Here is a 12,910-nt window from a genome sequence, read left to right as displayed (position 1 = left end):
AAAAAAAAAAAAAAAGAAAAAAATCATATGGAACCTCAATAGCCTAGAGGAAGAGGAGGGGCAACTGCCCTAACCTACTCCCTGGGGCACTCCACTGGGAACGTCAGGGCTGGGGAGCATCTTCCTGAGTGGGGAAGGTGTGCATCAAAGTGGAGCTTAAACATGACATTCAAAACTTCTGACACATCCCCCTCAGAGAGGCGGGGAGCTGGCTTCAGTGGACCAAGGAAGGCTGAGGGTGGAGGGGGGCATCCAGGACAATGTCAAAGCTGGGGGCCCCACTGCTCTGCTCCTTGGCTGCAGCTGTCTCTCCACTCCACCCTGAGAAGGCTCAGGCTGGGATCTGATCTGAGGGCCATAGAACTGAGGAGCTCACAGTCACAACTCTCCCCCCAGCCTCATGCTGACCCCACGGCTTGAACGATGTTAAGAATCTGGCTGGGCAAATTACTCTAGGGAGCAGTTTCAGAAAAGCTGATTTTGCTGGTTGGATAAAACCAAAGGCCGAGCAATTGGACTGTCCGCTGTATAACAAGGGGGCTGCAAGTGGTTGCAAGCGGGAGGATGACCCGGTTAGATGGGTTTCAGATAGGTCCCCTGGCTGCCATACAGAGGATGGATTGGAGGAGGACACTGGGGCCAGGAGCCTCGGAGGTAACCAGCCCGGGAAGGGCCCATGTGGGGAGGCCCAGGTTGAGGCTGTGAGGAGACGAAGAGCCCCCAAGGGCCTTCTCTTGGATTCTAGCTCCCCTCTATCACCTGTTCCCTGAGGGCCCTGGCCTCTGCCACTGCTCAAAGATCATCCAAACATTGTCTACTCCTGGCAAACTAGGAGCCTGAGGAACAGGACATGGGACAAGTCAGTGACTGGGTAGCTTCCAGCTTGACTGCCTGGCTCCTGAGCCAGAACCAGGGCCTCTGGGACCCAGGTGGGCACGGTATTGGGAGACAGTTTCCAAGAGAGAGAAATGGAGGCAGAAGCAACTTTCCAAATACTATTTACTTCACTAAAACCTGAAGCGAGGCAGGGAAAGGGTACATCAATATCTGAGACACCAAGTCTAGGAGTGCACATTGACAACGGCGACATACAGGGCCAAGGTGCTAAGGGCCAGCAGCCCCGTTACCACTGCTCGGGCCAGTAGGGCTGTCCAGCTGCCCAGTGAGCAGAGGTGGACGAAGGTCCTGCAGGAAAATGTCACAATAAGGGAGGGAGACTAGATAACCCACCCCACTTTGGACCCAGCCCTAAACCCCACCCAGCTCACTCCATAACGAAGGCCTTGTAGACACTGAGGAACATCAGCAGGAGGACAGCCGGCCGGAAAGTGTGGTACAGATCATAGCGTGTTATCATCCAGACCTGAGCAGATGCGACGATGTAATGGACCTGGAGGGAGGCAGAAAGTCGGGGCCAGGCCTCGGTAGGAGTATGGCTGCCAGCAGAAATGTGTGTGTGGGAGAGCAGGACTGCCTACCAGACTGATGTTGGAGTCTATGCTCATCTGGATGTACTTCCAGTCAAACTCAATGCCCCGGGCTCCGACCCATAGGGGAATGCAGCTGAGGAAGGCAAAGGATGGGATTCTCCAGTACCCAGACACCTTCAGTACCAGGCTCTGAGCCCCTGCCCTCCAGCACCCCCGTGGAACCCAGGTGTTCCTTCTCAGGTGTCTGGGCTCCAGGCTGCTGCACGCACCGGGACATAATAAGCTCCGCGGTGGCCCAGCCCAGGGCGGCAACCATGATCTTGTACTCCCCCTTGCCGGCATTCCGGGACATGACAAGGTTTAGACCTATCAGGTCTGCCACATCCACGCTGGCCTTCATGAACTCCTGCGGGTCAGGTTGAGGCTTAAGTAAGCACAGGGGACAGGGAGCCCCACTCCTGCACTCCCTGCCCTTCCCTGGCCCCTCTCACCCCAATGAAGTCATAGATGCCGCCTTCCCAGGTGGGAAAGAAAGTGGCCAAGAACAGCATCTGAGAACAGAAAGCAGAAAGAGGTCACTTCAAGGTGAGGGGATCAAGATAAACCACGTGGGATTTGTGGGAAGTTCGTGGGTATGAGGAGGGCAGGACAGGTTCTGGGGACCCATCTGGAAGAGGAATCACCAGATGGTGGCAAGATTACAGGAATGGGGGAGATAAGAGGATAGGTACCCGGGTCCCCGAGCGGGCTGGAAGTTTGAGTTCTGGGTGATCACAGGGCATCTGAGTCAGGTCTGAAGGTGCTGCTCCTTGGGCAGTGTTAACAGCATGTAGGGAATCAGTAATCACTCTTAATCGCACCAAAAGAAAACACCTCTTAGCCAACCACACTACTGACGGTTTCTCAGTTTTACTAAGTGTGACGCAAAAGTTGCTTTTGGGCCTCTTCTCTGGTCGTGCCCTCTTTAAAGTCCATCCTTTCTAGGTATCCTGACGCCTCCCTATGCGGAGTCCCGAGGGCGTTCCCACCGTGGCGGGGTATACGCAACGGGGGCGGGTCCCTGGGTTTGCAGAGCCTGGGGGCCAGAGCACGTGGAGTCCGGCGGCCCTTACCTTGCAGAGTTGGACAAAGAGGTAGGTGACTCCAGCCTGGACGCATTTCCAGAAGGCGTTGTACTCGGACCTGGAGAAGAGGGAGGTGAGGATCGGCCCGGGCCCCGCGCCCTCTCCGCCCCGCGCCCTTCCCGCACTCACAGGCCGCTGCACTTGTAGGTGATGAAGTAGGGGAAGTAAGCGAGAGCGAAGCAGTTCCCGAAGTGAAACAGGGTCATGACGCCGGCCGCCCGGTCCCGCCCGCGCGGGGATCGCGAGGCGGCGTCTCCGGCAGCGGGTCTCCGGCTCAGCCGGTACTTTCGCCACGGCCAGGACCTGGCGCCCACCTGACTGGCGGGGGCCCGCGCGCGACCTTCTGGGATCCGTAGTCTCGGCGCGGGGCGTCGCGCCCAGTGACGTCAGAGCGCCCGTAGCCGGGCCTGGTTGCCAGCACTCCCGACCCAGCGCTGTGGGGAGTGACTTCCGGCCACGCGGGGCCTCTCTCGCTGCCTCTGTCTCCCGAAGTGGAACCCGGCTTGGCGTCAAGCGCGACCCCTCGCCCGTGGGCGCAGACTATCGAGTAAGGGTGGGGCGGGCCTCAAACCCGGATCAGAACCCGCCGTGACCGGCGCAGAAATACAGGACGCAGCTGTGAGCACTGTTTTTTATTTTACCATGGACCCAGCGGCGTGGGGCGTCCGCCCCGGGTGCCCTTCCTCCCCCGGGCAGCCAGATGCAGGAACGGGAGGCACATGTTCCGGCCCTGGCCCCTGGGAAGGAAAGAAGGGACCTTTCCGTTTCACTTGTCTCGGCTGAACATGTAGCGGAGGAGGTCGACCACCCGGTGACTGTAGCCGTATTCATTGTCGTACCTGTGGAGGAGGGATTGGCAGGCTCAAGGGGGTTCCTTCCGACACCCCTTAGTTCCCCTGCAAGTCTCCAGCCCCTTTCCCCTTACCATGCAATGAGCTTCACGAAATTGTCATTGAGCGCAATGCCGGCCTTAGCATCGAAGATGGAGGAGTGGCTATCACCGACGAAGTCCGTAGAGACGACCTGGGCGTCAGAATTTCAAAGATAAGTGTGTCCAGCAGAGCAAGGACCTCCAGGAGCTGACAGAGCTCTTAGCTCTATCGCCCATCTATGCATTCATCTATATTTGATGTAGCCCTACTGTGTTCAGTCTCTGGGGACAGGGACCAAGGCACTCTACTGGGGTCTGACCAAAGGGCACAGGTCACAAACACCCTCATGCTGTACCAGTACATCCCTTTCCTAGGAATAATGCAAGCATTTGGAATGGGCCAGTATGGAGGGCCTCTCTGAGGGGTGGCCATGAGCCTGGGTCTAGATGACTAGGAAGATCTCACTGGCTCTGGCCCTCAACACAGTGTCTGAGGTGGAAGGAGCTGCAGGAACGGAGAACCTGAGGGTTTTAGCCCTAGTGTCATGAAAGGCCACAGGAGTGTTTTCACTCCTAAAAATGGGTGATGCAGTGTGATTCCATTAAAACAAAAGATCCTGGTAACTGTGGGAAAGTGGACCTGCAGGAGTTAATGCAGGGAGACAGCACCAAGGTGGACATACAGGCGTCCACCATGACCATGGCATCCACTCCTCACAGAGAAGGCACCTGGCCATGGCCTGGCCCTGAACAAGTATTGAAAAAAATGAGAACTGTTGTCTTTTGTTCACTAAGCATGTATTGGTCACCTGCTGTATGCCAGGTTGGAGCCACAAAAGTGAAAATGCAGCCCCTAAATCCCTCTTTTCTTGGAATGCACACACCATTGGGGTCAACAGTGACTGACAAGAAATTTCAGGTGAGGAATAGGGCCACAGAAAGAACATCTTTTGAGGGGATGCCTTGCTGAAGAGGGAGGTTGAAGTAGAGACTTGAAGGAAGTAAGGACAGACTGTGTGGTCATCTGGGGGGGCAAGCATTCCAGACCAAAGAAACAGCAAGTGCAAAGGCCCTGAGGCAGGGAGATCTCCCTTCCTGCCCTGCAGTTTCTGTCTTGACACATTGAGAGCAGCTCCCTGGCAAGTGGAAATCATATCCCTCCCCAGAGGGCTCCTCCCAGGATCTCCTCTCCTCAGCCCCTACCTCATCCTCGGTATAGGCAAGGATGCCAGCCATGGGCCCCTTGGCTGCTGCTTTTATAGCCTCCTTGATGGCTGAGTAGGGAGCAGGCTGGGCGAGACGGCAGGTCAGGTCCACAACAGACACGTCCGGGGTTGGTACCCGGAATGCCATCCCTGTCAGCTTCCTGGAGAATCCCCCAGGAAGAACAGGAGTCAGAACTTAGGAACATTGCCCTCCATCTCCCCTTGCCCTGTGGCCAGGCCAGGCTCCTGCTTTCCCCTTAAGGACTGAGGGCCAGTCCAGTCCTCCCAGGGTACGCCCCCACCCTGGTTGCAGCTCCTTGTCCTCATACCCTTTGAGCTCTGGGATGACTTTGGTCACGGCTTTCGCAGCCCCAGTGGAGGCTGGGATGATGTTCTGGTGGGCACCCCGCCCATCTCTCCAGGCCTTCCTTGATGGCCCATCCACTGTCTTCTGGGTGGCCGTGTAGGAATGGACTGTGGTCTTGGGGAAGAGAAGGACCAAGATGAGGCCTTCATACTCCTAAGCTCCCATACCTCTTTTTTCCAGGACCAGGGTGGTGGCCTAGGTGTGGAGGCTGGTGGGGCCACCAGCACAGACCACAGGAGGAGATGTGTTCAGGCCAGGGTCCAGCCTTGCCTGAGGGTTGTACAGTGTTTTAAAAGACTTCTGCACTGGTGGGCCTCTCCTCCCGAAACCAGTCTCTCCCTCTTAACTCCATATAGTAAGCAAGGCCTGGGAAGAAGAGGTTGGGGTTTCCCTGCCATCCTGCCCCAGCCCGTCATCCTCAACTCACCATCAACCCTTCCACGATCCCAAATCGCTCATGGATGACCTTGGCGAGGGGGGCCAAGCAGTTGGTGGTGCAGGACGCATTGCTGCAACAGCCAAGGTGTGCACGGGCACTGTGAGGTGAGTTGCAGAGCCACCCCTCCACCCTTACCCCTCTTGGGGTATGCACGTAGACTTGGTTTTGTGAAATGTCAGGATGAGGGTGAGAGGGATCTGTGGGAACACCGTCAGACTGAAGGAGGCACTGAGATGCAGCTGGGGAGGCTCCCCAAGCTTGTCCTCCAGAAGTCATGCGTTTTTAGCAGATAGTTTCAGGAAGGAGCAGCAGAAGCCAGGAGTGACCAGGAATCCAGTGGGGCTGAGAGTGGGGAGGACGAGTCTACCCTCCCTTCCACACATTGCAGGATGTCGCTGCCCCCCTTACCTCACAATGTTCATGGAGCCAGGGTTATAGTCGTTTTCATTCACACCCATGACGAACGTTGGTGCGTCCGGCGAGGGCGCGGAGATGACCACACGTTGAGCACCTGCTGAGATGTGGTCCTGGGGAGGACGCACGGGTGTCAGGTGCTTCTGGCGCCATCATCCCCCCAGCTGGCCCTGGACACCTCTCCCCGGCTTACCGAAGCTGCCTCTATGGAGAGGTACACGCCTGTGGACTCCACCACGTAGGGGCTCCCGACATCCCTCCAGGGGATCTGTTTGGGCTCCTTGCTGTGGGGTAGTGGCAGGGCTGAGTCAGTCTCCCCTGCTTGAGCCCCACCTTCGTACATGGCTTTCACCATTTGAAAGGTTGAGCAGGTGCCGGCCCCCCTGCAGCCACCTGCGTCTCCCACCCACATACCTACTTGCTCCAGATGGGCTCCACTCCGCTGGCCTAGCTTTTCACCACTGCCCCACTTCGGACCACCTTCCCTTTGTTGATTGCACCACCTCTGCTATGCCTGGATACAGACGGTGACCTCCCCAACTCAGCCCTCAACCTCCTCAGAGGCGCCAACCCTGACTGCTGTCAGCCAGCTCAGACCCTTTCTCCGTATGCTGCCCGGGATGTGGACTCTGTGACTGTGACGCCTGCCTGGCTGCTTTCTGGTCCCCAACCCCGACAACCTCGCCACGAACCCTTCTAAACCCTCAGTTCCTGCAATAGGAAGCTGGCTGCCAAGGGCCAGGAGAGTCCCTGAAAACAGACACTGCATTAAAGAAAAAGCTCCTGGAGGACACCTGAAGCCTGAGGCCGCCTTGGGGCAGCAGTGGCTCATGGTTTACATTAGAAAGGTAAGTAGGGGGAGGTTTCTGGTTTCCTGTTTTATAAATTTATGTTTTTACTTGGTGTTTTGACAAACGTTTGTATTTGAAACACATTAAACATCTAGTATTGCCGTTATCTACTTGGCTTTAGCAAACAAGCATTAAGTGAATAAACTGTATTCCGCTTTCTTCCTTCCCAGGTTTATCGCGAGTAACCGAGTGCTTTCCTTCTGTGATTCTCGGCTGTGTAGGTCTGTTTCTTTTGCCCTTGAGCCTGCTCCCCTCAATGAGGGATTCAATCAGTGTTTGTGGGGTTTGTTTGTTTTGAGGCAGGGTCTTCCTCTGTCGCCCAGGCTGGAGTGCAGTGGTGCAATCAGAGCTCACTGCTGCCTTGATCTTCCTGGCTCAAGTCACCCTCCTGCCTTGGCCTCCGGAGCAGCTTGGGACTACAGGTGCACACCACCATGCCCAGCTAAATTTTAATTTTTTTTGTAGAGATGGGGTCTCACTTTTGTTTCCCAGGGTGCTTTAGAACCCCTGGGCTCAAGTGATCCTTGGCCTCCTATAGTGCTGGGATTATAGGTGTAAGCCACTGTGCCTGGCCTCATGGGTTTTCTTTGTTTATTTGTTTTGTTTTGTTTCGTTTTGTTTTTGAGACAGAGTCTCACTCTGTCACCCAGGCTGGAGTGCAGTGGCACGATCTTGGCTCACTGCAACCTCCACCTTCCAGGTTCAAGCAATTCTCCTGCCTCCGCCTCCTCAGTAGCTGGGGTTACAGGCATGCGCTACCACACCTGGCTAGTTTTTTTTTGTTATTTTTTGTGTTTTTAATGGTCACGGGTTTTGCTATGTTTGCCAGGCTGGTCTCAAACTCCTGACCTGAGGTGATCCGCCCACCTCAGCCTCCCAAAATGCTGGGATGACAGGCATGAGCCGCTGTACCTGGCCTCATGTTTTTTTTTTTTTTTTTTTTTTTTAGCCATTTTATACATGTTTACTGAACACCTGTCCTGTGCCCATATTCTAAGTGCCTTACCTGTATTAAACTCATGTAACCTTCACAACCCAATGAGGAAGTGCTACAACTGTCATTTTTTGCATTTTTTTTACCGCTGTCAGGGCGGAGGGGAGTGAGAGGGAGAGCCTGCTGGAGTGCAGGTGGCTGGCCCCAGCTCGGGTCTGCACTCCTGTTTCCACTGCCTGAATGAGTGAATGAATCGGCCGCCCCGCAAGGCCATAGTACATGGTTATCCTTTTCCTGTCTCCTGCTCTGTCAGTCTGCCTTCCATCATCTGGCCCAACTAGCTCTTCTCAGCTACCCCCCTTTCCTGCCTTCCAAATTAGGGACACTTCCGATTCCTCTGCAGCAATTGCTGAGTTGGCCTGAGGCAAGGAATGTGCCCCAGAAGACCCCAGGCCCTCCCCAAGGCTGCCATGGGCCCCAGCCTCCTGCCCACCGGCTGTTTTGAGGATTCCATTCATTCATTCAAAGGAAGTTCTGAATGTCTACCAGGGCCTGTACCTCCTAATGCCAGAGCAACTGTGGTGGCACCAGTTGACAGAGCCCTCCCTGCAAGGCCATGGCCTTGTGGGAAGTGCCCATTTGAGTGTCCACAATCACTTGTTCACTCCACTCGTGCTCCCAGCTACTGCTGTGGTGCATTCCCCATCACAGCGGGGAACTGAGGCTCAGGCAAGTTTGGTCCCTTGCCCAAGGTCACCCAGCCAGCTAGCGGCAGCGCAGGGCAGAGTGCAGGCACACAGCTTGGCTTGTGCAGCCCAACAGTGCAGGGATGGAGAGGGGGCTGGAGGGGCGAGGAACCGCATTGCATTGCACGAGTGACCAGAGAAGGCAGCACCCGGGCTGGGGCCGTGGATGGAGGGGGCAGCTGGGTGGGGAAGGGGGATGACTCCAAGTGGCAGGAATGGTGGTGGCCACGTTGAAGTCTGCGTGATAACTATGTTGCTGGAGTTGTTTCGCTGTCTTGATTTCAAACTTGAGTTAAGCAGCTTTCTTCTGTTTTCACTGACTCTCCAGTCTCTGCCGCCCGCCCGCAAACTTCCTGCACCCATCCCTGCTCCTTTATCACTCACCCTACCCCCAGTAACTACAAGGAGAAGGGCTGAGATTAGATTGCTGCAGACCCTGCCTGGGCCAGGACAGGGTTCACTAGTGTGCCTGTGTGTATGTGCATGTGTGCGTGTAAAAGCCCCAGGCAGCCACAGAGCCAGGTGTGGCTAATAGTTTACATTAGAAAGGTGAATGTCAGCCAAAAATAAAATTCTAAGCTCTCCCAACTAACTGAATGCAGCCCTTCTCTCGGCCCAGGGCATTCTAAAGTAAACCTGAAACACTGGTTCAGGCCATGATGGGAATGGATGTTCGGATGTTCGCCCAAGCCTCATTATACCTTCCTCCCTTTGGATTTCAGGCACAGTTGACCAGCAGTGGTCAGTGGGAGCTGAATAGGTGTGGGGTTGAAGGGGGATCAAGAGTTGAGTTCTGGACATGTTGATATGCCCACAAGAAAACATAAAAATGTGTATTAAAGCAAAATATGATGGCTCGTGCCTGTAATCCCAGCACTCTGGGAGGCCAAGGTGGGAGGATTGCTTGGGACCAGGAGTTTGAGACCAGCCTGGGCCAAATGGCAAGACCTTGTCTCTACAGAAAGTTTGCCAGGTGTGGTGGCTTGTGTCAGCTACTCGGGAGGCTGAGGTGGGAGGATCACTTGAGCCCGGGAGGTCAAGGCTGCAGTGAGCTATGATTACACCACTGCATTCCACACTGGGCAAGAGAGTGATACCTCGTCCCTAAAAACAAAAAATAAAAAGCATTCTTGAGTACAGTGAGACATCTTTTTAGATTAGGGCTTCTTAACCATTTTAGGGGTGAAGGACCTATCTGAGACTCCCCTCTTCAAATTAGTACCTAGAGGCATGCACATGCAATTTTGGGGGTGGTTTCAGAACCCCATGTGAGAGGCTGGAATCCCATTTTAGCCACTTCCACATCCCCTGTCTCAATATGTCATAGCTGTGCATCAGACAGATGCTCTCCTTACCACTGGTAGACAGAGATCTCACGGTTGTCCACGACCAGCTGTCCATTCCTGAATTCCACACTTCCCTTGTATCGGCCGTGAGTGGAGTCATACTTAAACATGTACACCTGTGGGGGATGGAATGGCTCCCAGTCTTGGGGTGGCAGGGCAAAGATCCCTAGAGAGTCCCCTCTTTGGTGAAGGTCTCACATTGCAGCTGAGAGCCTTACATACAGCTTCCCTGAGCCCCCTTCCCACCCTAGTCCCACCCTGCTGTTCCTGCCCCCTGCCAGCTACTGACCATGTATTCTGGGTCAATGAATGGATCATTCACAGCCACCACCTTAACACCCTTCTCCATGCAGGCGCGCAGGACCAGGCGACCGATGCGTCCAAATCTGGCCGGGGACAGACAGAGGAAGGGATGGGAGAGAGGGGGTAATGGAGAGGAGGCTGGTTGGGAATCCTTAATCCAAGGGAAGAAGGCAACCACCTCTGTGCCAGCCGTGGTTATCTCTTGCTAAGATGACGTCACCAGCCCCTTCACTGCTTTTTCAGCTCCCTCTCCCAATCCGTTCCCTAACCCCTATTTTTTTTTTGAGACGGAGTTTAGCTCTTTTGCCCAGGCTGGAGTGCAGTGGTGCTATCTGGGCTCATTGCAACCTCTGCCTCCTGGGTTCAAGTGATCCTCCTACCTCAGCCTCCCAAATAGCTGGGACTACAGGCGCGTACCACCACACCTGGCTAATTTTTATATTTTTTATAGAGATGGGGTTTTGCTGTGTTGGCCAAGTTGGTCTCGAACTCCTGACCTAAAGTTGATAGACCCGCCTTAGCCTCCCAAAGTGCTGGGATTACAGGCCTGAGCTACCGTGCCTGGCTCCTAACCCCTATTCTTAACCTTGTAGCTGGATGGATCTTTTATTTTTTCATTAAACAATTAAAAATATTTTTTTTGTAGAAACAGGGTCTCACTATGTTGCCCACGCTGGCCTCAAACACCTGCTCTCAAACTCCTGGTCTCAAAGGATTCTCCTGCCTCAGCCTTCCAAAGTGCTGGGTTTACAGGTGTGAGCCTGGATAGATCTTTTAAAGCTTCAAGACAGATTATGTCTCTTGGCATGAAAACATCCACGACTGTCCATTAGTAAAACAAGATCCACATTCCTCACCGTGGTGTAGCAGCCCCCGCTGGGCTTCCCACCGGCCTCCCTCCTTTTCCCTTTGCTTGGTGGACACCAGGCACTCTGACTTCCTGGCTGTCCCTGACCACACCGAACTCGCCTCTGCCCCAGAATCATTGCTTGTCCCGCTGCCTGGAAGACTCCTTCCCCAGCAAGGTGTCCTGAGAGCTGGCTGCACCTCATCACTCTGATCCAACTCCAATGACACCTTCTCCCTGAGGCCTTCCCTGATCACTGGCAAAGGCTGCCCTCTCCAGCCTTACTTTTCCACTGGGTTCTATGCTGTTCCCAGCACACTCTACTGAACAATGTCATTTCCTTATTTGATTACTGTCTTCCCCACCAGAATGTGGGCTGAGCGTGGGGCCCTGTCTGCCTTACTTCGGGCTATTTCTCCAGGGTCGTCGGAATGAAAGCATTGATGGGGGCCAATGTGGAGGTGCCCCCAGTTAGCAGCCAGAGGAAGGGCTGGGCTCTAAGGCTTCAGACTGATCAGGGGCTGGAGTAGACTCACCCGTTGATGCCCACAGTCAGCTCCCGGGGCACAGGCCCCATCTTAGGAGGAGGAGTAGCAGGGCGAGGAGGCGGCGATGGCTTTATTTCCTCCCTGACTGGTGTGGGCTCTTTTCTCCCTGGGTTGGAGAAAAGCCTGGGGGCTAGCTGGGTGCTGTGCTGAGCTCCTCACTGCTGTCCTCCCACTGAATCCCAAGAGGAATGTGCTATAAACCCACTTTACAGAGGGGAAAATGAAGCCCGAGGCCACGGAGCAGTGATGCGCAGGGCAGGGGTTCAAGTCTCATGGCTGTTATGGCTGCTAAGCCTGTCTGCTCCTGTGTCTTCCAGGGTCTCCTGGACCCAAGCCCTGCCCCCATCCCGGCCCCACCTACCCCTGCAACCCCCGCCCGTGGGAAGTGAGGGAACAGCGTGGGAATGGGGGCAGTCCACCCGGAAGACCCGGTTCCTCCGACTAGAATAACTGCGTGTATGTGTGTGTGCGCGCGCGCCGCCCTAGTTGAGAGACTAACGAAGTAGTTTGCCCTTTCTTAACCTCTGTTAAGCTGCGGGCACACACTGGCCTTCTCAAGTGGTGGTGAGGCTTCCCTGAGCTCTCGCCTGCGAAGTGGTCAGTACGTCCCCGGCAGGGTTGCAAGTGTCCTTGTTTTGTGCATCACAGGGAGGACAAAGCCCACCTCACGCAAAGCGCCATGAACATCACTTTTACATGGAAGCCCAGCACCCCTGGGTTCTCCATAAGCCCCTCCTAAGCCCTCCCAGTTTCCCCCACTTTAAGGCTGCAGCCTCCGATGCGCCCTCGTTTCTGCTCTTTCCACCGCGTGATAGCGGCGCAAAGCCTACCCAGCCCTGGGGGCGGGGCGGAGGCCCGGTCTCCCCGCCATCGCGGTAGACCCCACTCTGCCAGCACAGTGGCGGGTGTGGAGGGAGGGAGGGCAGACGATCCCCTTGTCCCTAGATGGTGCACACACCAGGAAGGGCGGACGGGATGCGGCACAGGTGTGAGAGTGCAGATGCTCCACACTACCCTTTCCACCCCTCCCCCGCGCCCTCCGCTGCTTCCCTTACCCGGGCACGGCTGTCGCAGCAACTGGACAACAGTGACATTGGTGAGGACGACGTCTCGCTTCGACATGGCCTCTTATAAGGTTATCTTTGGCCTGGCTGCCCCAGGACCTGCCGCGATGTTACTGACGTGCGTGCGGAGCGCCAGGGTTGGTGGGTCCGGGGCTTCTTGCCGTGATGTCACAGTGCCCAGTGATGTCACAGTACCCAGTGACGTCACAGTATCTAGTGATGCCACCCAGGAGGCGGTACCCAAGCCAGAGGCCTGAGACCACCGCATCCCATCCCCGTAGAGGCATGGGAGGTCAGCATGCACCACCGTTCCATGGCCACGCACTGCCCTGCTGTCTGGAGTGGAATCCCACTTTTTAAAATTATCATTTGTTTATTTATTTTGAGACAGGGTGTCACTCTGTCTCCTAGGCTGGAGTGT

The 12,910-nt window shown here is 55.3% G+C and overlaps 2 protein-coding genes across 3 annotated transcripts; both read right to left on the bottom strand.

Annotated features, from left to right (window-relative positions):
• Positions 1-982: 982 nt before the first annotated feature.
• TMEM147 (transmembrane protein 147) lies at positions 983-2,901 on the bottom strand. Of its 2 annotated transcripts, XM_011948153.1 has the most exons (7): positions 2,684-2,901; positions 2,543-2,612; positions 1,922-1,981; positions 1,700-1,836; positions 1,479-1,563; positions 1,269-1,390; positions 983-1,185 (listed from the first exon to the last, which is right to left on the bottom strand). In XM_011948153.1, the coding sequence occupies exons 1-7, from the start codon at positions 2,758-2,760 to the stop codon at positions 1,062-1,064; spliced, it is 675 nt and encodes a 224-aa protein (XP_011803543.1). In that variant the 5' UTR covers positions 2,761-2,901; the 3' UTR covers positions 983-1,061. The 2 variants fall into 2 exon arrangements, with proteins under 2 accessions (XP_011803543.1, XP_011803548.1); XM_011948158.1 differs by lacking the exons at positions 1,479-1,563; positions 1,700-1,836 and having other exon boundaries at positions 2,684-2,894.
• A 272-nt stretch (positions 2,902-3,173) lies between these two features.
• GAPDHS (glyceraldehyde-3-phosphate dehydrogenase, spermatogenic) lies at positions 3,174-12,667 on the bottom strand. The gene is made up of 11 exons (XM_011948142.1): positions 12,481-12,667; positions 11,414-11,583; positions 10,017-10,113; positions 9,737-9,843; positions 6,044-6,134; positions 5,845-5,963; positions 5,425-5,506; positions 4,960-5,111; positions 4,629-4,791; positions 3,480-3,577; positions 3,174-3,393 (listed from the first exon to the last, which is right to left on the bottom strand). The coding sequence occupies exons 2-11, from the start codon at positions 11,452-11,454 to the stop codon at positions 3,321-3,323; spliced, it is 1,023 nt and encodes a 340-aa protein (XP_011803532.1). The 5' UTR covers positions 11,455-11,583; positions 12,481-12,667; the 3' UTR covers positions 3,174-3,320.
• Positions 12,668-12,910: the final 243 nt, after the last annotated feature.

Source organism: Colobus angolensis, unplaced genomic scaffold (assembly GCF_000951035.1).
Source record: "Colobus angolensis palliatus isolate OR3802 unplaced genomic scaffold, Cang.pa_1.0 Scaffold107, whole genome shotgun sequence".
In the NCBI taxonomy this organism is placed as follows: Eukaryota; Metazoa; Chordata; class Mammalia; order Primates; family Cercopithecidae; genus Colobus; species Colobus angolensis.
This window is presented reverse-complemented; position numbering and strand designations above follow the sequence as displayed.